The 27861-nt window shown below is 35.0% G+C and overlaps 1 protein-coding gene across 2 annotated transcripts in view; it reads right to left on the minus strand.

Moving 5' to 3' along the window:
• The window catches only part of LOC140171386 (S-adenosylmethionine-dependent methyltransferase Rv2258c-like), a 39436-nt gene that overhangs the window by 1647 nt on the left and 9928 nt on the right, over positions 1 to 27861 (minus strand). Inside the window, exons 1-4 of one of the 2 annotated variants that reach the window (XM_072194631.1) lie at positions 3767 to 3984; positions 3049 to 3260; positions 2112 to 2234; positions 1 to 1608 (exon numbers count right to left, since the gene is read on the minus strand). The exon at positions 1 to 1608 is cut by the window's left edge and continues 1647 nt beyond it. In XM_072194631.1, coding sequence (XP_072050732.1) covers positions 1043 to 1608; positions 2112 to 2234; positions 3049 to 3260; positions 3767 to 3951 — 1086 coding nt within the window. In that variant the 5' untranslated portion in view covers positions 3952 to 3984 and the 3' untranslated portion in view covers positions 1 to 1042. Of the gene's footprint in view, positions 1609 to 2111; positions 2235 to 3048; positions 3261 to 3766; positions 3985 to 27861 lie in introns of those variants that run through there. The other variant, XM_072194632.1, reaches the window with a different exon arrangement.

A 27861-nucleotide genomic window follows, 5' to 3' on the forward strand; every position in this document is an offset into this window, starting at 1 on the left:
CCAAAAGAAACCAACTTTAGTTCTGCAAAACTTGATACCTCATTTGTCTGAATAGCTCAAAATTTGTAACCATGGTGACTCCTTGAATACAAAAAGATGCAGAATCAAAAGTTGCACTAAAAAGCTCCTACAGTCAGTGTACCATTACATTCTCTACATGAATGGTCAAGAATGACCTGCAGTAACAAGTTACAAGCTGGCACTCTAGCAACAAAAGCAACATTTTCAATGGGTCTTGGTGCAACTTTTTAATCTGCAGCTTTTTCAATCGAAGGGTCACCATGAAAACACATTTTGTGCTATTAAAGGGCATTTCTTGATCCACAGGCTCATCTCCCACTTTTCTAAAAAATAGTTGAGATTTTTATACCACTGCAAACCTCTGACTGCATAATGTTTATGTACAAAAAATGTCTTGCAGATTAATTTGTTTAGCAAAGATATCATCAAATTTGAATTACGTTCTGGATACCAGAATGTAATTCAACACAGTGGTCTATGGAATAGTGTAATACACATAATGATGCATAACTTGCAAAAGCAAAATGGGAATCGGCTGAAGTTTTGGGAATAAGCTTACCGTATTTCGTGAGTATCTACTGAAAAATGCAATAAAAGAGGATGCTAGGATCAGAAATACTCCTTTAAGACACCTCTATTGACTATTGACATGCTATTTCAGTTTTAAAATATGCTGCAAAGATTAAATTGTCTTGTAATGAATGATATAGGGGGGTAATTACTTTTTCGGATGTGTTTAGTATTTGATTAAGAAAGGTCCAATGAGACACCAGAAACAAATTTGTTCGATCTTTGGATCGACCGTCGATGTTGCTTCGATGCTTGTTATTTATGAACTAACAACTAATTAATGAGAATTAATGCTAACTTTTTATTGCTCATTTGTCAATACAGGCGAAGATTCATATATTGTCACAATTAGCAATAGTCATATAATTGATTACATAAATAGTAAGGATCGACTAAGCATCGATGGTCGATCGAAAGATCAAACTAATGTGTTTCTATTGCCTAAATGAAATTACTTTGCCTTCTTACATAGAAAATGACCAAATTTGGTCCCAGGAGTTTTGGATACTTCGCAATCAAAGCCATGGTCTGACAGCATCTCAACAGCCCTCTCCTTACCCCACACTGCCCCTAGCCCCATTCCTCCTTCAAAATTCAAAGACACTGGAACACAGTTCATCATACTACATACATAAGATATCCCGATAGTTGGACTTAAGTTCAAATTGTCTTCAAGTTTGGAATGTGCTCCAGTGTCTATAACCGATAATATACCATCACTTTTCATAACACGATATGTTTCATCTAAAAGTTTGTCTGGGTATGCACTGTCATGAAGAATTTCATGCATAAATACATAGTCAAATTTTGAATCCCATATAGGATCCATACCAGAAGCTTCTTGACAAACAAAATGGATATTCTCCAATCCCTTATTAGCAGCTATCTCAGTCGCCTTGGTGATGCAATGTTGTTGGAAGTCTAGTCCATATATCTGACTATTGGGGTAGTTCTGGGCGAATAGATGTGACGCTCCACCTTCACCGCATCCAACATCAAGCACCTGTATACCTGAATCTGAAATAAATTCAAACAAAAAGGGCAAAATAACCACCTTAATTGTCCTGCAACAGAGCAACATAGAGAACTTTGTCTTCAACAATCTGAGCAGTTGAGATTTTTTGTATGATGTACCTTGGGTTGTAGTTAACAAACATTATTTTCATATCATCAAGATTTAAAAGGGAAGGGCTCTGGTAAAAAGTTAAAATTTAGCTGATAATTAATGTCATTGGAAGTAGACGATGAAATCCCAGACTGGAATGAATAAATTTTTCAGTTTCATTGGCTTTGAAGTTTGTAATAATAGGCTGGCCAAAGCGAGAGCCAATATTCAATCCCGGATTCCCGGTATACCTTATTTTAATCAATTATTGAACATATTATTTAGCTCTGTAGGGATTTAAACTGTTTAAATATGATAAAGTTAATATAACAATTATACTGTTATTTCATGATGACCTGTGATGTACTAATGGTCCATGATTACTTGGGGTAGGCATACTGTCCAACCAACTTACCTAATTTTTCTTTGAGAGTTGGTATTCCAGGCACAAAATGTTGTATGAGATAATTATCAAACCATCGACTACTGAGGCCAGCCATGAAACCATGAAAATCTGAATATTTTGAGTATGCCATTCCTACAGACAAACAAACAATAAAACCAATATAGACATTAAAACAAATGAAGAATTGATCATGGATGATAGTGTATTATTTTGTCAAGATATAGGGACAATTAGAAATCTTCTTTAAATGAAAAGTTTGCCTAAATTTAAATGCTCTGCTAAACCTGAGACCATAATAATAATATTATGGTGTCAGGCTAAACATAGTGAGAGTACGGCAATAATTTATGAACACAATGCCATATAATATTACCAGTTTGTTTCAAAAACACTCTACCAAACCTTTGGACACCATATTCAGCATTGGATCATAGTTCATAGTTATTTTATTTCCATCATTAAAAAACATACAGAATAGAAAATAACAACATACAATATTAATAGATTCCTTTTTGGCATTACCCCAAAGGAGCAAACCATCAATGTATAATGAACAGTATAATTGATACATTGAATGCTCTGGTAGAAAATGCTTAACTTTGTTGAGAACACAATGTTTCTAGCACACAATTTACATAACTTATCAATTTGATTCTTCCATGCAAAATTGTCATCAATCGTGATAACTAAAAAATTATTGCGAGTAAGTTTGCAACCATCAATAAGAAAAACAGCACATCTATCATCTATATTTTTAGTTTGAAAACATGTACCCAAGAACATTAAGTTCATCTTTTTTTTTTTGAATTTAGAAATAGTTTATTTGCCTCGAATCAGTTGCATACTTCATTATTTATCGGATTCGTAGTACATATAATGTCAATAACCATTTCTATTTGAGGAATTCACCTCCATTCTATACCCCAAACATACCCCCAAGACATACCATTGGGTCCATCCTTCTTGAAACACTCAGCAATATCTTTGTATACACTACTCAGCATTGGTACACCTTTGGCATACAGGGTCATAGCATTTTTGCCACTTTTTGGTTTCAACGCAGGGATACGATGTTCTGGGATGTGGTAAGTCTCCTGGTCTCCATTAAAGTCCACTATTCTGCCCATCGCCATAGCACCAAGCCACTCTCGGACATATCTGTATAGAATAATCATTCATATGGTTTATACAGGCATGAGACTGCACTTTCCTAAAAAAAAACTGGGTGTTGTTTTTTAAGGCGATGCAAGTTACGTGCGTGATGCATTTAGGGTCTAAAAAACACTGATTTTCAAGGATAAGGGTAGTTTTCTGAAACTGAACAACTTGTTTAGGGTACCTTTTCGAATTTTTGGTTTAAATTTTTGGTAATTACACGTTTTCCATAGGGGGATATGGAATTCATCTGGAATGGCCATAACCTGTTTTTAATTTGCAAGTTTGACATCTTAGAAAGTGTCTCAATCAGTCAATGGCTCATGAAAACATTGGCTTAATATTTGCACTTTAATTACCGGTACTTGTTTTGACAATAACAGAATTATTATGATGAAATTTAAAGAATGGTTGTCATTATTTTGATTTCAACTGTATGTTTTCAAAACTTTCTTTCAATATTTTGTTTGATGTAAGTATATAACATACTATATTTTCACAAAACGTACCGTTCTTTCAACCCTGCCAAATCTGCAATTTCTTGCGATGTTTTAGGTCCGTCCATGCTGCACATGACATCAAATAGTCCAGTGTCTACACCCAACCCTATAGCCATTGTCATGAAGCCACCACTTACTATGTTGATCAGACGAGAATCAAACTCCTCAAATGTTTCAGTTACGTTAGCCGCCATCTCAATTATATTTCTGGAAGAAAATGAAAGTAGAAAAGCAGAAAAAAGGCAAATAAAGGTGTCAAACTAAAATTATACCGTATATGTGTCATAATTTAGGTGACCCCACAGCAAAGGTTTGCAAGAACAAATAATATATATAGGCCTATAGGAGCTTATAGGTCTAGTAATTCATATATAAGTGCCATTTGCAAATAACACAGCACAAGAGGTGATCATACTCTATCACTATACCAAGTTGGATGTTCATTATAGTGGACCAGGGTAGATATTTTTACAGAAGAGCTTATTTGACATCACATTTTTTTTCAATGGGCGAAAGGGCATTTTCTATTCATAACCTTTAAAAGTGCATATTTTTCCAAACCAAAATGTTTTTCATTTTTAGTACGTACCCCTGTAGTGGATTAATGGAATATATATATAGGCCTATTCAGGCAAAATATACTTAATTTTTGTAGGCTTAAATAAAATTCACAAGATATGCAAATAAGGCTTTACACAAAACTATAGGGGAGAGCGGGGAGTGTTCGCCCTATTTTCGCCAGCCCTTCGGGCTCAGTGGTACCTGTTTCTGGGATGGGGTCAGTTTGCTCAAGAGATTAATTTTTATTGGTATTGGAATGACTTTTTGTTAAAACTTTTTGTGGTTGAATTTTTTTTAAAATATTTTAATTCGATGTGTAAGGAAAAGTAAGTATGTTTTGCCGTTTCAACGAATGAAAACGAGTGAGTATTACCAAAGTTATGTTTGAATTAATATGACTTTAAAAGTTTTAGGTATAGGCCTAAAATGTAACAATAATAGTTAATATACAGCATCATATGGTCAGCAGAAGAAAAGTATGTCATTTCAGTGTCTTTGACCCGGGGTCCTTGACCACTGAACAGCGTGATATCATGTTGATAACAGATCTAAGAATCAAAATCTTCATCATATGGACCATATTGATGTCAAAGTAATTATCTATCATATCCTGTGTCGTTTTATGGATAAAAATGACTCAAAATGCTATTGATGAAATAGTTGCTATCATGAACATCAGTTTTGCCTTTTCAACGGGAAAAATCCGATGCAAAATAAAGTTTTTAGGGCCTAGCTATAATATGGGCATAATTTATGCATGTAGGCCTATAGTATTGAACAATGTACCCATTTGACATGCACTTATATATAAATAAATTGTCTTACTTTATTAATTTAATAACTTCTATGTTATAAATAAAATGACACATAACGTAAGTGAAGCTACTTTCTATCTTTTTATTTGATTCATAAACTTACAGTCAAGACACACAAGAGTGAAGATTGCAGTGAGTAATCAGTCCTTTATAAATGTTCTTGCCACCATCTATCATATAGTAAACTATACATTACGAATTAATATCAAATTATTTTAAAATAAAAAATGTACATGTAAGGTGAGTTTATATTATGTTATATGGCGAATTTAAGGAGTATTTCGTGATCCTAGCATCCTCTTTTTATGACATTTTTCAGTAGATATCCACAAAAAAAGCTTATTCTAAAACATTTCAGTTGATTCCGATTTTGCCTTTACGAGTTATGCATGGTTATGTGTACACAATGTGTTGCAATTTTGTTCTGGTATACCAGAACGAAATTCAAATTTCACGATTACTTTGCTAACGAATTAATCTGCAAGAAATATTTTGTACATAAACATTATGTAGCCAGAGGTTTCCAGTGATATAAAAATCTGAACTTTTTTGAGAAAAGTTAGGGATGATGCTGTGGATCACGAAATGCCCTTTTAACTAAAACCTGCAGTCAGTGCAGTGTAGTATTTGTGACGTGGTATATCGAAAGCAGACACTTTTGGGCAGGATCGTAAATGGAGAAATAGCCAAAAATCTACCCGGGGTGATTTTTTCACGATTTGGGTTTATGATGTTATTAATGTTTAAAATATTGTCTGATCGTTTCAGACCGGAATATAACTGGCATCTTGTATTTTTGAGACATTTTCAAGGTAATTCCTACTCTCAACATTGTCAATAATATTTTTAAAGGCAGCTTATCTATTATTAATATTAAAGGCCCATTCAGTGATTTGCTCATCCGGACGATCGTAAAAATCATCAAAATTTTGGTACCGTACCTTTGTTATTACATAGATGTGCTAAGTCTGCGAATGGTTCAGCCAAAAGCCGTGTAGGCCTATTTAAGACAAAATAAGACATTTTACACGAATCTGTATTTTTAGATACGGACAGTATCTAAAATTAGCTACAAGTATTTGAATGGCGGGGCTTGAACTTCGTCAGTACTGCTGTTTTCTTCATTTTTTGCCAAATTTGGCATTTCAAAAATACCAAATGACAAACTTAGGCCTATCCTTCTCTTTTAAGCAATTTATAAACAATTTTAATTTTTTACTCTTGCACTGGGATCACTGAATGGGTCTTTAAGAAATATGGTGTATCATGTCAAAAACAGACATCTTTTGGACAGCTTATAAATTTGGAGGCTTTCACATAAAGAGCTATTTTGCTCCACAACGCCGTTTTCCCCAATAAAATCGGACATTCCTAAGCGAAGAAATTGAGTTCGTAAGTTATGGTATTAAAAATTGGAAATTGAAATATCGTGGGTAAAAAGCTGAAAAGACAAATAAAACCAGAACAGAACAATTTAGAGAACAATAATGAATTAATAATAATGAACAATAATGAATTAAAGAGTTGACAGGAGATTAGGAGTTAATGTTTTCTGCAGTTTCAGTGTACATCTTCTCACCGCTGATGGTTTGGTGGACTGTCATGTAACATGGATGTAGTAAGCCGTGATCCTAAAAATGCCTTTCACATTGACCAAAACTAATTACAAGACCTCTTTTACATTGAGGCTGGCTTTCCCTTTTAGAGGGAATTTTTATTTTCTGACCAGCCTAGCGATGTCAATTTTAAGGTTAGGGATGGCCTGATTAGCCCATGTGAAAGCCCTATGTCTTAGCTATATACGACCACAATCCCAGAACTATAGGCCTTTCAATAGCAACAGGATAGAGCAAACAAAAAAGTTTTTTAAAGTGACGAACTTGCCCATGCATATTGGAGCAGGTTCGCCCATATGGTGGGGTAAGTTCACCCTAATCACAAATAAAAATCCCTTTAAAAAGGGATGTGCTGGGACATGGTTGTTCACAATTAGTAACTTTTATATTTCTTTTTATAAAAAAAAGTCAAAATTATTTGAAGTGCAAAGATTCGGTTGGTTCAAACCTCAAAACCAGGCACTTTTTCCCAGATACTGATGATTCAGTTGGATTCCTTACATCAGTTCCATTCCAATTCTTATACTTTTATGCTCTTTATGTTGTTACTCCTCCTCAGGTTTACATTCACTACTTAAAGCCCAATACAAACACTTTGAAAATTTGATCCCTAAATGACCTATGATCTCAAAACATTTTCACTCACTTGATGCTCCCTTACACAGAGCTTATCACTAGGTAATGTTTGACATTAAAATTTACTTTTACAAAGGAGAGCAATTTCCCCATCTCTTAATCTAAATCAACAATGACCTCATTTGACCCCTAAATGACCTTTGACCTCAAATATCTCCACTCACGGGTTGTCCCCCTACTCAAATATTATTATCACCAGGTTTGGATGACATGAGTTGGAACAGAACTGACATTTACACCTTATAGTATAGATTAATTCATAACTCTTTTTGTTTTTTGAGGATTTAAGCATACAAATGGGTTTTTTTGAAAAGTAACAGTATATATTACAGGCCTACACAATCTGAACCCCAAAATAGCACCTTTAAAGCCAATAATAAGTGAATGTTTATTGATAATATTCATAGTAACAAAATCCAATTATAACGTATGCCCTAATGCTTCATTCTAGTTTTGACATTATTTTGTGTCACCATAAAAATAGCCCCAAAATATTTGAAAGTGATGTGTGCATCAATAGCTTTTTATCACCATTTTCCATTATTTCCAATATTCAGTGATCTTGTTTATTTATTAACACGGGTCTTCCCTCAAATACCTATGCTGCATGTTGCACGGTAAAACCATAGGCTGTTTTTGAAGGCCTATGGTAAAACATGTTACATGTAGTTGAAAATTATCCAACACATATTGTATGATAACAGAACACTATGACAGGACATGAACAGATAAAGGTCAAGGAACATGTGTATTCATTGCTCACTACTCAGCAGGTAGCTCTCACCAGAAGCAGAGATACAGACCATACAACACAGATACAAAGCATGTATGGTACCCGGTGTGTATGCCCATAGAACCCATAGCCTGCCACGCTCAGTGTGCTAGTGAAGAGAACCATCAAAACTTCCTAGTCTAGATTCAGAAATATTATTTTCCTGAAACATATACCTATTTTACCTTCAAATGCAAAATCAAAACAATATTTCTGATATCTGCACAGATAAATTTTAGTATTTCTGTCTGTCATAACCATTTTGATCATTTTTTTGCAATATTTTTAAAAGTTTCCGTTTTCTTAAATGAATTACTGATAGAAACAACAGAAAACTGAAATCAAACAATAAGTGCTGGGTTGCCATGGCAACCAAGCACAAAAAGGTTTAAACATTGTGTAACAATAACATATTCAATGTAAACATTTAGCAAGAGTATACAGCGCATTCATTCTCTTCTGGGGAATCACTAAATTTGTTGCAGGGGTCGGGTCAGGGTAAAATGTAGGGGTCCAAAGTGAGCTTAAACGTATCATGTTTACAACTTCGGAGGGGGGGGGGGGTTATGGATTAGGACATAAACGGTGGTATGAGTAATACTGATACCGCATAACTTTAAAAAACATGCTTTTCAGTAGTTTTACCTTGTTTAATGGTATAATTATCAATATTTGCATAATACGCTGATGGGGCAGGTCCGACCTCCAGTTTGGGGTAGGCCTAAGTCCGCCCGGGGGAGATATCCTCAAAAGGGCGAACGTGTTCCTTGTGCACATTTTTGTATTTTCTTCAGGGTATGCAAAATATAAATCGAATAAGGAGTTTATAACTGCATTAAATCTTTAACAAATCCCATATGTTCCAAATACAGATTTCCATTAAAACCATCTGTATTTATGTATCAATGATAATACAACATTATTAATGCAAGAAAAAATTACGTTTTGGTGTAATCTGTTTGTTTTGGCTGCAGTTCGATGAACACGTCCCTATATGTCGAGTAGCTAATATGAGAAGTTTATAATGACCCATGCCACCTAATTTTGCCATCATCAAATTCCCCGATAGCCGTAGTGCTGAGAAACAAGAGGTGGGCGAACCTGCCCCTCGGGCGAACACTCCCCGCTCTCCCCTACAGCAGAGGTGAGCATGCTGTATTATTCATGTGAAATATCCTACTTGAAAATTTGACTGATGATCATACCTACCATGACAGGCCTATATATTATACATGTATAGGCCTATAGTTTTAAAATTACATGTAGGCTAGGCCTAGGCCTATAGGCCTATGTTTACAAAATTAATACATGCAGTGAAGATCAAGCCTACTACTATCTTTTATAATGTCATGTTACATGCAATAAATTATTAGTATATGCTATTGCTAGGCTAAAACATTATAATTATTGTGCAACCAATACAACTATTCACCTATGGCCTGATATTGTCTGCATGGTATGTGCACTAACAATTCAGGTCAATACCTTGAACTTGGTGTGTGTGGTTGCAAGCTGTGATTAAAGTTTAAGGGCACACAACACCAAATACCTCCATGTCATTGTGCCCAGGGTTCAGTGTACAGCAGTATGATCCGTATCCAGGTAGACCTAGGGGCGTAGCCAGCTTTTTCGGTCGGGGGGGGGCAAAATAAAATTTCGGGGGCACAGACGAAAAAAAATTACAATTGCATCATACAATACATAGATCTTCGAGCTTCAAAGAAGGCTTTATTGGAACAAATGTGCGCGCGTAGCGCGCAAGAATTCATGATATTTTACACTATTTTTGCCCATTATCAGGATGGAAATGGCTTTATTCTTTTTTTACACAATTTTCGCCCATGATCGGGCTGAATTTTGGTAGAAAAGGGGCTCCTTGCCCCTTTTCTTTTCCTTTGCCCTCCTGATTTTCTCCTTTTTATTTTTTGTCAGAGGGGCACTTTTTTCTTTCATTTTTTGTCAGGGGGCACTCTGCCCCACCTGCCCCCTGCTGGCTACGCTACTGGGTAGGCCTACAGCATGAAGCCACAGATTTTTTTTTTTGGTTTATTTCTGGGGACACAGAAAATTCCTCTGGATGCACTTTTTCAAACATAGGCCTACTAGTACATGAACATGCAGGGCAGTCTTAAAAAAAGTGGGGGGGGGGACTAGCATTTTTTAGCAGATTGTGGGGATGACTGTTAGGCAAGAAAATGTGAAATTTGAATTTTGCAACTTATTAAATTAAATTCAGCAGAGTTTTAGCTTTAAATTATTTGTTACCAATTGAAATCGGACGTTGCATTGCAAAGTTTAAGTAAAAGGTGTCGAGAAATATGGTACCTTAATGCGTAATAGTTTCCTATTCTTATACCGGCACTTGAATTTTAATGTATTTTATTGTTTTTCAAGGTGCGATATGTAAAAGAATTACTAACAAAAATATTTACCTGGCAATAACAATCATAATTTAACATTTATTTACTTTATTATTATTTATACTTTATTATTATTTATGAATTTTGCCTCAACAAATGTGTATTTATAATATATTTTATAATTTCTCACCTAGCTATTATTAGTCATTTTATAACGTGTTTATTTCAAAATGGTAATTTTATTAGTAATTCAAGGATTTTTCAGCCATTGTAAGTCCAAATGACTTGAAACTTGGCATAAAGGTGTATTTTAAGTAGATCTAGAGAAGTCCTTTTTTAACCAAACCGATCCAACATTGAAATATAGTGATTTTCCCCCCCAAAATGGCCAAATTTTGAACTTTTCACATAAACACAATCTAAAAACGTCTGGAAAACAAAATAGGAGCAAATCATCTTTATTATGCTTCTAACAGTTAAATATTTGTGGTTTCAGACTCATTGTTGTTTTAATTTTTCTGCCAAAAACCGGAATAACTAATAATCCAATATGGCTGCCGTTACCATGGCAACGGTGGATGCGGCGACGCAAAATAATTAGATTTTTGAGTTGAGAATTGTTACAGGTATACACCAGTCAGTGATGATTGACTATCCAAAAAAAAAAATGCCTTCTTTGCTCACAGCCCCCTTAAAAGGACAAGAGAAAACAAGTTTTGGCAGAGATTTTTTGGGGCACCATTTCGATATTAGAGTGTAAAAAGGTGTCAAAAAATGTCAGTAACAAAACATTCAAATATTTAGGTATAATTAAACATAAATATCATGAATACATTTAAAAAAAATTATTTTGGGCAAACAATATTTAACAGTAATCAAAAAATAAAATGGTTTATTAATTGCTGAAAATTGAAGGATAAGTTATTCAAATTGTTATTTGGTATTTTTGAAATGAAAAGAAAACAGCAGTATTAATGAAGTTAAAGCCCCATTCACATATATGTACATGTAGTTAATTTATATACTGTCAGTATATAAATTACACATTCATGTAAATGCCTACATTATTAATAACGATATAAGTCATAGATATCTAATTCATCAATACTGAAATCATTATCAACAGTAGATCACCAATACCCTTATCAGCAGTAGATAGCTACTTCATCACCCTTATTGGCACTATATAGTAGGTAGCTACTTCATCAATACCCTTATCAGCAGTAGATAGCTAGCTACTTCATCAATACTGATATCAGCAGTATAGCTACTTTAATAAAACTGATATCAGCAGTAGATAGTGTGATATGCCCTGAGTAATTTGGTTTGATGATTTATCTTTGTTTACAAAGTTACATGAGTGATGACATTTTGGGGGAATTCCCCTCCCAATTGAGCAAAACAAGTTGAATCATATCTAATTTGGAATATTTGGAAACCCCCTGAGTTTGTAAAGTGAAAGTGATGTAAAGAAATTTCCATAAGGAAGTGATGTAATGAGAAAGGTTAATGTTATAATTAAGGCTTGGAAATTTCCAAGATCACATTTGGCCATAATAGAATGGGGTTTTTCCCATTCTTGATAGGCCTATATAAGAAAATGTAAACACAATTATTGTCACAGTTGATGGTGTTGATCTGGGCTAGCTAGCTAATATGCTTACAGTCCAATTCCTTCAAAGAAAGGAAATTGCAAACCAGAAATATTTTATGTAGTCAAAGTACTACTATTTGCCAGTGGTGTCGGAGAAGATCTAGAATACGTCAAAGAACGTACTTCTTCCAAGAAAGGAATATATATTCTTCTGTCGACTTGCTGAAGTCTGGTGTTTTGATTCAACGCAACTGTCAAAATAAGTGGGGACAACTGCATCGCAGTCCTGCTTCCTGAAGATATTGTGTGAAAGGTGGAAATAGCACCAGGTTTGGAGAAAGCAGCACAAGGAGTTTAGTATTGGAGAACGGCGCAAGGAGTAAAGTGATTTGGAGAACTGCGCAAGGAGTTTAGCATTGGAGAACGGCGCAAGGAGTATTACATTTGGAGAACTGCGCAAGGAGTTATAAATGTGTTTGGAGAACGACGCAAAGCACTTAGTATTTGGGAGAAAGCAGCATCATTTTCGTGTGTGGATTTCATACGCAAGGATTTATAAACGCAAGTGTACACTGGACTTCGCTGATTTTCGCAGGACAAGTGAATAAGGATATATTACATCAGTCGTCCAGAACATTGCAAGAACTTTATGATCACCAAGAAGAAGAATGCTGGCTAAGTACTAAATAGATAAAGAGTGTTTATATTTGATTATTGTGTATGAGCATTTGTTGTCATATATTGTATCAATCATAACGTGCTTTCAATTAAAGACTTAGATTTTGTTAGCTTAATCAAACAGTGTATTTGTGTTGTGCATTCGTGTGAGTTCGGGTAAAACGTGATTTTGGCCTTGAATCAAGTACGACTCGTAACAATAGATACTTCATCACCCTTATCAGCAATAGCAGGTAGCTACTTATCAGCAGAAGATAGCTAGCTATCAATAGTGATATCAGCAGTAAAGTTATAGACATATAGCTACTTCAATAAAACTGATATCAGCAGTAAGATAGCTCATCACCCTTATCAGCACTAGCAGGTACCTACTTCATCAATACCCTAATATCAGCAGTAGATAGCTACTTCACATATACTCTAATGTCAGCAGTAGATAGCTACTTCATCAATACCCTAATACCAGCAGTAGATAGCTACTTCATCAATACCCTAATATCAGCAGTAGATAGGTACTTCATCAATACCCTAATATCAGCAGTAGGTAGGTACTTCATCAATACCCTAATATCAGCAGTAGATAGCTACTTCATCAATACCCTAATAACAGCAGTAGATAGCTACTTCATCAATACCCTAATATCAGCAGTAGATAGCTACTTCATCATCAATACCCTAATATCAATATCAGCAGTAGATAGCTACTTCATCAATACCCTAATATCAGCAGTAGATAGCTACTTCATCAATACCCTAATATCAGCAGTAGATAACTACTTCATCAATACCCTAATATCAGCAGTAGATAGCTACTTCATCAATACCCTAATATCAATATCAGCAGTAGATAGCTACCCAGCAAACACAAAACGTTTTCGACATCATTCGCAAAAGGTTATAAAAGGTTGTCAGAAAACGTTTAAATGTCGGGTTATATAAAGGGTACATTAATGGTATAAAACGTTTTCATAACATTAAATAACATTTGTTGGTAATTTACTGCACAGCAAACACAAATGTTCTACAGAAAACATTTAAATGTCGGGTTATATAAAGGGTATAAAAACGTTTTATAACATTCCAAAAACATTTGTGAAAACTTGGTACAAATCATTCTAAACAGAATGTTATTTTGGGGTTGAAAAATATTTTGCAAAAAATGTTTGCCCACAATATTTACAATAACATTTTTAAAATGTTTTCACGACCTTTATATAACCCGACATTTAAATGTTATTAAAACGTTTTGTAAAAAACATTTTAAGAACATTTCTGTGTTTGCTGAGTGCAAATATTTTAACATAATGTTATTTAAGTGTTGACAAAATATTTAGCAAAAAATGTTTGCAAAAATAGTTTACAATGAAATATTGTTGTAGTGTTTTTTCATACAAAACGTTTAAAACGATTTCATGACCTTTATATAACCCGACATTTTAATGTTATTAAAACGTTTTTACCTAAACCAAAACCCAAAATATAACTTATTTAAAACGTTTTAAAAACGTTTTTGTGTTTGCTGGGTACTTCATCAATACCCTAATATCAGCAGTAGATAGCTACTTCATCAATACCCTAATAACAGCAGTAGATAGCTACTTCATCAATACCCTAATACCAGCAGTAGATAGCTACTTCATCAATACCCTAATATCAGCAGTAGATAGCTACTTCATCCATACCCTAATATCAGCAGTAGATAGCTACTTCATCAATACCCTAATATCAGCAGTAGATAGCTACTTCATCAATACCCTAATAATATCAGCAGTAGATAGCTACTTCATCAATACCCTAATATCAGCAGTAGATAGCTACTTCATCAATACCCTAATAATATCAGCAGTAGATAGCTACTTCATCAATACCCTAATATCAGCAGTAAATAGCTACTTCATCAATACCCTAATATCACAAGTAGATAGTTACTTCATCAATACCATTATACCAGCCAGCAATAGATAGCTACTTCATCAATACCCTAATATCAGCAGTAGATAGCTACTTCATCAATTAGATACATTTTTCAAATCAGTAGGTACAATTTATGTCATCTGCATACATACTTACTACATTCGGGAGATCATTGATGTATATAATGAACAATAATGGTCCAAGAATTGACCCTTGTGGAATTCCACAGACACAGTCTGCTTGTTTTGATGAGATACTATTAACAGATACATTGTGTGACCTATTTTAGAGGTAATTAATCTTTAAACCACGCTATACATTCATCATCGAGATCATACAATTTCAATGGCTTTACTTTCACTTATTGTCTTAATATATTTACGGACATATTCATGACTTACAGGCTTGAACGAGAACTTATGGCTATCCACACTGTTAGGTATAGTGTAAACACTCTTTTCACACTTACTATTACTAGTTACAACATTGTCATCATTATCCTGACCATTTTGTATATTCTGAGCTAGAGTTGGGCCTATGTTTGCGAAGTACTCATTGAGGTTATCATGGTTATTTGCAATAACTTCAGGATCGTAACTTGTTGGTTTTGATATTATTTATATTATTAGACTTGTTTTTACCAGGTACAATGTGTCTTAGATGACTCCAGACTTTACGCGAATTCTTACCACTCTCTTTGATACCTTGAGACAAAAATAACTTTTCACTTTGCTCAATTTCCTGGTTAACACGATTGCGCATTGTCCGATAAGCATCCCAGATGTCATCACAAGTAGTTCATGATCGCCTTTCTTTTCAAATCATTGCACTTTACGTACTCACTTTGTTTTCATTGGTGCATGCTTATCGGCAATGTACGTGTAAGAACAGTTTTTCAGAGTCATCAATACATATCAACATTATCATGTTTTACAGAACGCCAGTTAGCTTTACGGATGTCATTTACAAAGTCATCTTCTGACACTTCAGAGGTCATAGCATAAAACCTATACTCCGCAGATATGGCAAACTATATATTTTTTTTTGTCAAGACGGATAATTTAAGACCACTTTCATTGCAATTGGAGCATTTTGAAAATGTTACCCTTCTTTTTTCTTTTCGCCAGCCCATCGGGCTGGTACCTATTTCTGGGATGGTGTTTGTATGCTCAAGAGATTAATTTTTATTGGTATTGGAATGACTTTTGTTTAAAACTTTTGTGGTTGAATTTTTTTTAAAATATTTTAATTCGATTTGTAAGGAAAAGTAAGTATGTTTTGCCGTTTCAACGAACGAAAACGAGTGAGTATTACCAAAGTTATGTTTGAACTAATTATGACTTTAAAAGTTCTAGGTATAGGCCTAAATGTAACAATAATAGTTAATATATAGCATCATATGGTCAGCAGAAGAAAATCTGACATCACCTATGATGTCATATCAGTGTCCTTGACCGGGGGTCCTTACTCCTTGACCACTGAACAGCGTGATATCATGTTGATAACAGATCTATAGAATCAAAATCTTCATCATATCCCGGATCATATCACAGATTCTCAACAATCTGTGATCATATGGACCATATTGATGTGAAAGTAGTTATCTATCATATCCTGTGTCGTTTTATGGATAAAAATGACTCAAAATGTTATTGATGAAATGGTTGCTATCATAAACATCAGTTTTGTCTTTTCAACGGAAAAATCCGATGCAAAATAAAGTTTTTAGGGCCTAGCTATAATATGGGCATAATTTATGCATGTGGGCCTATAATATTGAACAATGTACCCCATTTGACATGCACTTATAGATAAATAAATTGTCTTACTTTATTAATTTAATAACTTCTTTATTATAAATAAAATGACACATAACTAGTTGATTCATAAAATTACATTCAACAAAATGATTGAAGAGAAAACCCACAAGGCACTAGGCAGACTATTATAGAATGGAGTAGGTAAGAGGCCATGTCCATAGCTTCGCAGGAGTTTCCAACTAGCAATCAACATGATCAGCACATTTCAGAAAAACACAGTTTAAGAGTGAAGATTGTAGTGAGTAACCAGTCCTTTATAAATGTGCTGGCCACTATCTATTATAATATAGTAGGCTTAAACTATACCTTGCGAATTAATTAAGTTATTTTAAAATAAATGTACATGTAAGTTAACTCAAACCGGCAGTGTATTTGTGAAGTGGTATATCGAAAGCAGTGAAATCGGACATTCCTAAGCGAAGATATTGAGTTCGTAAGTTCTGGTATTACAAAATTGGAAATTGAGATATCGTGGGTAAAAAGCTGAAAAGACAAAAAAACAACAACAACAACAACAACAACAACAACAAAAAAACAGACCAGAACAATTTGGAGTAATGAAGTAAAAGAGTTGACATGAGATTAGGAATTAATGTTTTCTGCTGTTTCAGTGTGCATGTTCTCATCGTTGATGGTTTGGTGGACTGTCATGTAGATGTAAGCGTGATCCTAAAAATGCCTTTCACATTGACCAAAACTAATTACAAGACCTCTTCTACATTGAGGCTGGCTTTCCTTTGAAAGGAATTTTTATTATTTGATTGGTTGTTTTTGCCCGGTTTTTAAATTTTATATATAATTCAGAAATTTGTAGGCGTACTTAGTTTTAGGAAACCACACCCATGCCTTTAAAATGAAATCCAAAGCAAATTCCACCGAACTAAGCACATATGGCCCCGGGGGGCAATCAACTTATATTTTGGTAGGTGTGTGCGGCGCGGCGCATCGAACTTTGGGAACTAAGAACTGATTTTTGGGCAAAATAGGGGCTTGAAGAACTAAAATTAGGGCCAAATTATAGGCTGTTGAGCTAAAAAATTCTGAATTATTTCCAAATTTGAGTTTAAAGAGCTACACTTGTCAGAGTTTGAGGCTCAAAGAACTGGAGCAGATCCTAATGTGGGGCTTTTAGGAACTGCTGGAGAGCCTGAAAAAGGGACCCTTGACCGCCGCACATACCCGTACCACCTTAACATGTGAGTGCCCCCCGGGCATATGGCACCTTAAAGATAAAGTCATCACAGACTTTAACATAAAATGGTCTGTAATTCAGCGGGCAGCAATAAAAAGATGGAATTTATGCCTGTCTGAGAAATGCTTCATCATGATTTCTAAATACTCATCTCTCTCATCATAAACTGCATAAACAAATTATAAACTGATCAATTTTAGCATCACCCGAGTAACCATCAGACGGCAACACCCGCAGTGATTGAACTGATTGAACTGTTTTTTATGCTTTATCTTCAAGTACTCTAATCAATAAGTTTATTATTGTTTGCAATCAATAGTTGTTCTCCTTGTTATGTGTGGACTTGCTTGTGGTTTTGATACCAACACAGAGCATACGGTGACTGCATACCAGTCTGATGGTTACCAGCACTCCATGCGGGCATTGACAGTAACTGACTGATATGTAATATCAAAAACAATCTGCCTTTTGGATTATATTAGTTTCATTCATAAATATTTTCCCAAACTCGATTTACAAAGCAAAACCGGTGGTTATATTTGTTATTGGTGTGGCACTTCCTACAACTCGAGAACAAGTCTTCAACCGTTCGAGATTTGTAGTGACCAAACAATAGAAAAACTACTGTCTACTGGTTTACATTCAACATTGTGAACTACACAAATTCTTACGCAGATTGAATTTTAAACGGGTAAATTCTGCAGGAAGAGTGAGAGCACGAGTGAGAGTAAGATTTACAAGAACTAGTATGATCCCAATTTCATGAATGATCTCTGTAAGATCACATTCGTTTTACTGTCTGGTCTGCTAAAGTTCCAATCTAAGCAAAATTCAACTTCCCTGAACCAAAGTCATTTATTTTCATTGAAATCATTCAGCCGGCTTTTAAATTGTTATTTGGAGCTTGTCGTACCATCAGTTAGTAGTCTCCCAGGCGATTTAGGACTGAATAAGCAGCAGGAATTTACGTACCCTTTTTTACCTTATAGTCTCCTCCGCCACCGGTTTTTGTTGAGTGAGCGGAATCATCTCGGCTGTGGAGGAGACCAGTGAAACGACTTTTTGAGCATTAATTAGCGCCCCTACAAAATGTTTTGGAAGCAAAAACTAAGGACACCATAAATCTTTTTTTGAGGTTGATTTAGATCAACTTAAGATTTGTGATGCATTATGGGGGACGTTTTACTTCCTGCAACCCCAAAGCAGGCGTCCTCTACCCATCAGATGGGTAAAGGCTTAACTTCAAGCACATCACAATTTCAGAAACATGCACGAAACATAAATGTTGCAAAAATTACGAAAATATAATCCATGGTGTCCATTTCTGTCTCGAAATCGGCGACACATCACGAAACGACCCTTAAAATGCGATACCGTTGATTGAAATTGTTTTGGCCCTCTAATCATGTCAAACGAGTTCGACGACAGAGGTCGCACTTCTAGTTGTCTATGTTTTTACCTCCAAAGCCACTTCACTCTCTTTACGCTTGTTTAATACTCTAGTAGATAGCGACGAGCGATAAACAAATACTAATAAGCTTGAATGTTACTTTGTTGGCCAGAAAGTACAATCGATCTCATTGGATCAAATTTAGGATCTTTGCAAACAAAATTTCTTCGGATTGCAGTATTAAGCAAGAACCAATTGAATACTATAACAGCCCATTGAGCTGTATCTTGCCTGTATCGGACGCAAACACGTTGAAGTAAACAAAACATTGATTGATTACCTATGGTATGTGAATTAATAGCTTGCATTAAAATGTATTAAAATGTATCAACTGTTACTGCGTAAAATTCATGAAAACTGGCAGGTATGTCATTATCACTTATGAGTTATGCCGTCCAGTGAATACCAGTTGTAGTAACTACAATTTCGAACGTTTGAGGAGCCGGGAATTTCAATTATTGGAACTGTACATAGATGGAACCAAGTCGTATGGCCACAGATAAACATGGCTGTATAATTATTGAGTACCAAGTTCGTTCCGCAGTATAATTAGCATTATCATATTGGTTCGCCGGACCTCTTTGCAATGTAAGTCATATCAGTGAATAATATCTCATAATTTCAGACAGAGTAGTCTGTCGCGGGTGAGACTTCTATTATTGTTGGGCCTATATTGTGTGTATCGATAGATTTATTTTACTGTCCAAACGTATGCAGAGTATAGTCGAACAAATCAGAGGTCACGGTAAATTGCAAATGTAAACCTGTTATTGCTGAGATAAATCTCGGGCAAATGGTTTGATTTCATATACAACTGTCGTAACTTGATTGTCAGAAAACATGCCAAAAATGCATGTTTTGGCTCTTTTTTCAAGAAATTGGTAAAATAGTAAACTTTTTGTTTTATCTCCAGTTAGCAGGGCCGGATATACCATAGGGCCAGATGGGCCCGGGCCCAGGGCCCCCTAAATTGCCCTGTGCAGTGTACATCTTCCATTTTAGCTGAAAACACCATGTTTTGGACCAAAATAGGGTACAAAAATGTCGCGCTTCGCGCTCACTGGCCTGATTATACATGTAGCAAAATTCAGCTTCAATTGGGGTTAAAATTGAATGCTGTTGCGCTAATCAACGGTCATAGATCTCAAACTTGGGCACTTGAGTTTACATGCCTTCCTCACAGTGCGTTTGGGGGCCTCCAAATTTTGGGCTGGCCCAGGCCCCAAAAAAGATAAATCCGGCCCTGCCAGTTAGTGTTAAATGAATGATTAGGATTGAGCTATGTTTCATTTGGCAGAACTTGATAATATTTTTTTGATCCCAAAAAATGAGTGCTGTATTTTTTTGCAATAGGGAGTAATTTGCGGGACTATCCGGGCCAAATTTTAAAGTTGATTAAATCTGGTTAAAAATCATAACGATGTACGCATCATATAGGATTCCGAAAAAGAATAGCTTGACCTATCTCCGATGTACTACTTGGTCATTTGTCATATAAGGCATTGTTAAGTATTCATGTAGAAGGAGAAATACTTTAAGCATATAGTAAGTTCTCGAGTTACTGGCAAAAGGGTTAAATGTTAAATTTTGGATTCCACAGGGTTCAAAAATTCAGGATTGGGAAAATGTACAGTATAGTTTGACCTATCTTGAATGTTCCGTTCTCGAATTATTACCTTAAAGGTCAACGGTCAAATGTTTCGTTCTATACAGGGGTAAAAAACCCGTAAAAGTGGTCCGATTTGACGGAACATAGTGCAAATAGTACGGTACAAAAATAAAAAAATAGTTTGCATTAGGGGCACACCATTTAGATTTCCATGGTGTGGCTTGCGAGGTTTTTTTGTTTTTAAACGACAGTTGCCCACTGGTGAAATGAAAATAATTAAAATCGCCCACTAGTGAGATGAAAAAAATTGCCTTGCCCAACTCTGTACGTAAAAAAAAAAATCTGCCGCCTTCGGCGGCGAAAGAAAAAATGCCTGCCCCAAACTCCCATATCCCCCCTGAGAATCAAACTTAACTAGGTAATGGAAAAATAGGTAAAAAAGTCGATGGGATTTGAAATTTTACTGTGTTATCTTGGTAACAAAACATCCTAGATGATGCAAACTATTCTATATTTGAATTCGAATTAGCGAACCTTTTTTCGGACTAGTGAACCTTATTTTTTGACTAGCAAACAACGTTTGCACAGTATTTTTTGTGGGACATGAGAGCACATCAGATATATCGAATTGTATTCTGAATACGAGGAATGTCCTGATGGTAGTTTTTTGAAATTGGTGATGTAATACAAATTTTATGGCAAAATATTCAAAATTGATATATTTGTTTTATTTTTCATATTTAAAAGTCCTCGAAGTAAAATTTATGAATCTAAAGATATGTACTTAAAGTGTAGTGTGTGTACTGTAGCTGGGAGGAAAAACCGACGATCATTTAAAAATTTTGACATTTCGTATTGAAGATACACATTTTTTCCCAATATGCCTCAATTTTCAGGCGGCGAGCGGCATGATGGGCGAAGAGAGACGGCAAAACCTCTCAGCCGTATGGCATTTTCCATACACTTAGTTTTGTGGGGTTCATTATCGAACCCCAACGGTTTTAGCTTGTATTAATATTATTTATTAACATAGGCCTACTTGTTTATGACATTTTAAGCGTTTTAAAATTTCAAAATAATCCCATTCAATTGAATATATAAATACAAAACCCACCCAAGTCCATAATTTGGCCAAATTCAGTTAAGCATGGGAAATTGTTGCTATACATAGGCCTGTCATATGCATGAAAGAACAACTCAAATTCATCCTCTGTGTCTATTGAGCATGTGAAAAATAGCATGTATGAAAGAACCACCAACCTCCATGATTTGAGTCTTGTAACACATTGATTGAAATCCAGTATGTATAAAAGTCCACTTGTAACACATTCATTACTGGAGAGTGACTTTTGAAGAAAAAAATTGGTTTAATAAAGGAAAGTGTGTGGTTTATATTACATGGCAGAATGCTTATCAACATTATACATACCAGTGTGCTTTATTTTGTATTATCTTACTAGTGGTAATCTCATTCCAACATTGTTGTCTTTTTATATGATTCAAAAAACCACCCAAGTCCAGCATTTAAAATGAACCCCACAAAGTCCCTGAAATGCTAATCGTCATACGGTACCTAATACAGTTTAACCTACTCATTTGCACGTAAAACTTATCATATTGACCAGGTAAATCTAACTGAAGGAATTAAAATGATACACAGGTTTTTTTCTCTAAATCACTTCCCATGGACTTGGGTGGGTTTTCAATTCATGTATTCAATTACACGGTTGACACTTGACAACGAAAATCTACTGTCAATTTTCTAGGTTTTTTTTTGGGGGGGTGAGTTGAGAAATCTAGATCTCCAATACGAAAAATCACAATTTTCAAATGATTGTTGGCTTTTCCTCCCAGCTACATACACTTTAAGTAGGCCTACGTATCATTATCAAATTTACTTCGAGGACTGTTAGATGTCAAAAATCTCAGTTTTGAATAATTTGCCATAAAATTTGTATTATATTGCGAATTTCAAAAAATCAAATTATTTGATATCAGAAGGACATTCTTCGTATTCAGAATGTAATTCGATATGTCTGATGTGCTCTCATGTCCTACAAAAATTAATGTGTAGGCCTAAACGTTCATACCAGAACCCGAATAGTATGAGTACACCAACAAGTGACCCGAGGGAAGAGGACACGAAATTTGTCGTCATTTTTTTTTCATATGCGTAAATATAATAAATATTGACCGGTACCTACACATGGATAGGATTGCACGTGAACATTTTGTAAGTTTTGATTATCGCAGCCAACTTGGAGGGATTCTTTAACTATGTACTGTGTAATATTTTTCAGGAAATGCAAATCCCTGGAATCGTTAACCCCAGCAATTAGAGATCAGTCACTAAATTCAATTGAATGAAGACAATGCAAGTGGATGGTGTGATAATAAACACTTTTGTCCTGACTTTTTACACAATCTACTCACACACATACCAGATATCTTTTGGTCACTGAAATTGATTTGATTTGAGTAGATTTGAGCGAAGTGGGCTATTATAGAAGTGTGATATCTATAACAAAAGAATCATTATATCAAGTTGTTCGTAGAATAAAAGGGTCATATTTTGACAACCATGCATTTTTATAGCTGGGTATTTCTTTACAAAATCTGTGATGGTCCCTAAACAAAAATCGTTATTAGTAATATTAGGGAGAAAAGGACCATCCAATTCTTGTTGATTTAACATGTTGAATAGAGAAGCCCTGCTTGCTTGTTATCGATTGAAAGCTTGTACAATATGCAGCATACTTTTAGAACCTTTATGGACAGTAGGCCTACCTACACTCAGAACGTTAGTCAGTTGCTGGCTATTCGTATACAAGACCCACTCAGTCATTTAATTTATAGGCACTGGAACCGATCGAATTCGGTGTTGAAATTAGCAAAATTTTGAGCTACGCCTTTTCACGTTATGATTTATTTAAAATTAAAACCAATAGTTTTATTTTTTTAGTAAATGTCAGAATAAAAACACAATGCTTGATACTGTATCTAAAAAAAATCATGGTGTTAAACTCATACGTGAAATTAAATCATCTATAGAGTGCTTGGACGGAAGGTCATTAGTTCAAATCCCCGGTTCAAATCATCCTCCAAACACGCTCCAGAATACATACAAAAGAATATACTATGATCAATACCAGTTAAACAGATGATTGGTACTAGTGTATTCCGATATCAAAATGCGCGTAAATAAATCACTCTTTTTTCTATGGTGAAATTGTGAAAACATTTATTAGCTTTGAAGCTTTAGGCGTATTTTTATAAACAGCTGCGTTACGTTCTGTACAGACTTTATATGTGGGCCTATGCATGAATGTAAAACCAAATTCCTTCAGCAAAGTTTACGAACAAGTCGGTTGATAACAAAATTTAGGTATTAAAAGGCAAACCTTAGTTTTTGCTAGTCAGCCAGAGAATCACACATGGAATTTTAAAGGGATTTTGATACTCAGTTCCACATAGAAAAGCATGAAAGCTCCTTGATTCATGAGACTATGTTGATTTTGTTTGTTAATAGATGCATTAAATGTTAGCTGAATGTTTTTGATGAAAGTCAAGTTGTAACTTTGCCATGGAAAGCGCTATTACAAAACGGTTTTCAGTTTTGGCTTTCTTTACTCAAGGGCTTTAATTCGAATTCACCTTTTATAGGATAAAATTGTTACCCCATGTTTTTTAAATGTTCTCACAAAATAGTATGTACCTTGTGATTTGTAATTTACTATAGCGGTTATCCGTGTTCTATAAGCTGCATATCCTATCAGCGACTCCTATACCTTGTTTAGGACTTTCAAAAGAAGTACCTGCATGTGTAACCATTCAAAATAGCCCGCCAAAGTCATGCAGGTAACTCCGAGGTCGTGCATTGAATTCGTTTGAATGAGGAATACTACGGGAATCAGCGTCTTTTGTTAGAAGTCACACATGAGTGAAGTGGATAACCTCTATTGTATTGAATTCGCTGTCGAAATGCGACATCAAAATCAATCGTTGCCAGGTCAACTGGTTCACGCTATACACGTATGGATCCGTGGGGGGGGGGGGGGTCACTCCCATTGTGGCCTGTACACCATCCGCGATACTGAAAACGCGTAAAAAGGGTAGTTTTTCGTGGCTAGGCACGATACGCGCGTATCGTGTTTTGGGTGTCAAAAACATAAAAAATTGGAAAAAAGGTTAGTAAAATTGCAATTGCTAATATTCATTCATTCATACATTCATTCATTCGTTTATTTCCATATATAAAAATATACAACTACATCAAAAATATATCACTTACAATAAAGTACAAAAGAAACACAAGGCGGAAAAGGCAGGAAGGCCAATAAGGCCTGAGAATTGCCTTTCCCTGGCGAAAAAACAAAACAAAGATTATGAAAGCAACAAATATAAATAAAAATGACTAACAGACATGACAAATTACAGTGCTCGAGAATGGCCTAATTGGACTAAGAGATAAGATTTTGTTTAAGCTGTTTGCGGAAATGTTTTATGGACTTTGAGTTTTTAATTTTTTTATCTAGAGAGTTCCAAACCATGGGCCCGCTCGTTCGAATGGAATGGTCGGAAAAAACTCCTTTTTTTTGTTAACTGGAGATCATTATTTCGTCTTGTCTGGTAGTCATGGATGTCAGAACGTTTTGTAAAATACGCATTAAATGAATTAGATAGCTCATCATGTATGGAATGTTGTATTTGGCAAATAAAGGTCGGGTATGACTTCTATAATGACTGTTAGAAATTGTTCTTATTGCCCATTTTTGGAGTTTGGTCAGTTTATCTAAGTAAAGTTTACATGTATCAGACTAGAATTCCATAATTGAGGTACGGCAAAATAAAAGTATAATATAGGGTAAGTAATATTCGATCAGGAATAAAGTGTTTTAATTTGTTCATGATACCAATATTTCTCGACAAAGTTTTGGAAACGCAGTCAATATGACATTTCCAGGTGAGGTTTTCATCTATTAAGACATCTAAAAAATTGGTATGTTTCGGTCCAAAAGTGTGTTGTCTAGGACGATGTTTAAATCTTGCTGCACTTTGACTGATGTCATATGAGGCGTTCCTAATAACATATAATTTGTTTTGCTTGCATTAACTGATAACTTGTTTGCTCTAACCCAATTGCTTACTTCTTTCAATTCAGCATTCACGACATTTATTTGATTTTCAATATTTTCATGCGATTAAAAGGATAGTGGTATCATCAGCAAATAGTATAAAAATCAGAATATTAGTGATATCATTAATATATAATATAAAAAATAATGGACCTAATATTGATCCTTGCGGGACACCACATACAATATCTTTAAGTTGTGAGTCACACGTGTTGTAGGATACATATTGCTTTCTATTACTTAGATAATTTGTAAACCATTCCAATACCACACCACGAAATACGCGGAAATATTATTTATAGGGTACTAAAAATTGATGCAAGGAATAAAATCCCTGTTTAGGGTATGAAAACAGGCGCGTGTGTAAATCCTTGTTTATAATAATAATATTTATTTCAATTGTCATAAATTACAAACATGAAAAAAACACTAAAAGCAATTTAAATGACAATCCAGGAAAGAAGAAATAGACTAAACAGTCCAAACACAATGTGTTCTTCTTTCCTGATTATAAGTACATATAAAAATAATAATAAATTCAAGATACATGTACACATTAAAAAAAAAAAACATTTTTAGAAAGAAAAAAAAAAGTGAACACTCTAAGACATAACATATGCACATAGGATGTATCAACAGAGCACAAGATAGGCCGCGGCAGCAAAATAAATTAATACACATGTGAACAATGTTACTACCTTAGAGTGGGCCTACATGTAACTCAAATTATACAACTATTGGAACTATGTAAGTTTCCAAAACATTTTTAGATATACATGCATATGAAAAACATAATTACATCATAAAATGTTCTTTACATTGCCTTAAACAAGTTAAGGGAGGGCGCAGAGCGGACATCAGTGGGAAGTTCATTCCACAAACGTGGAAAGGAAACAAAAACAGAATTGAAAAAGGCATTGGTATGAGAACTACAGTGGAGATATAGCTCTTTAACCTTAGAAGGCTTGAAAAATTGGCAAAAGGAAGAAGAAGGACCAATTCCATTAATCAATTTAAAGCAGAAGATCAACCTTAACAAATCAAATAAGTTGCATGTTTTAAGTAATCCAAATTCGTCTAATCTAGACTCATATGAAAGATCAGAAGGACACCTCTTCCTATACATCAAGACTTTAGAAATCTTTCTCTGACTCTTATCTAACCTATCAAGCAGGCCAGTCTGACAAGGATTCCAAATTACAGCACAGTATGTAAGATGAGGGAGTATCAATGCTTTAAATAGATGCAGAAGAGCACTGTAGTTCTGATGACAAAACCAGTTAGGCGAGAAACCTTTTTACAGATATTATCAACATGTGAAGTGAACGATAAGGAAGAGTTGAAAACAACACCAAGTAGTTTATACTCATCAACAACCTTAATTGGAATACCACCTAACTTGTATGTAAAAAGACTGCAAGCCCTAGACCTCGAAAAATGAACAACAGCACACTTAGAAGCATTAAGGGGGAGATTATTCTCAATGGTCCACCTGTGAATTCTGTCAAGATCTTTCTGCAGAGCAAGGTGATCCTTAAAAGTTCGAATAGAACGTACAAGTGTATGGTCATCAGCAAATTGAAATAAGGGAGTGGACAGGTTCTCATTAATGTCATTTACAAATAACAGAAACAAGATGGGCCCCAAAACAGAACCTTGAGGAACTCCCGATGTAACTGAAGCCCAACCAGATTTAGCTCCGCCAAAGATAACTCTCTGTTTTCTATCTGAAAGAAAACTTTTAATCCAGTTAAGAACATTATTCCTGATACCATGGTAATGAAGCTTTTGCAACAAAATTGTATGATCTACCCTATCAAAAGCAGCACTAAAGTCAAGAAAAATCCCATCCACCAAATTACAATATTTGCTGTTATCAAGGTTACCACTGGTGCTTTTCAAAAGTTGATTATCGCGGATGGTGTACAGGCCACAATGGGACTGACCCCCCG

Source organism: Amphiura filiformis, chromosome 15, assembly GCF_039555335.1.
Source record: "Amphiura filiformis chromosome 15, Afil_fr2py, whole genome shotgun sequence".
In the NCBI taxonomy this organism is placed as follows: domain Eukaryota; kingdom Metazoa; phylum Echinodermata; class Ophiuroidea; order Amphilepidida; family Amphiuridae; genus Amphiura; species Amphiura filiformis.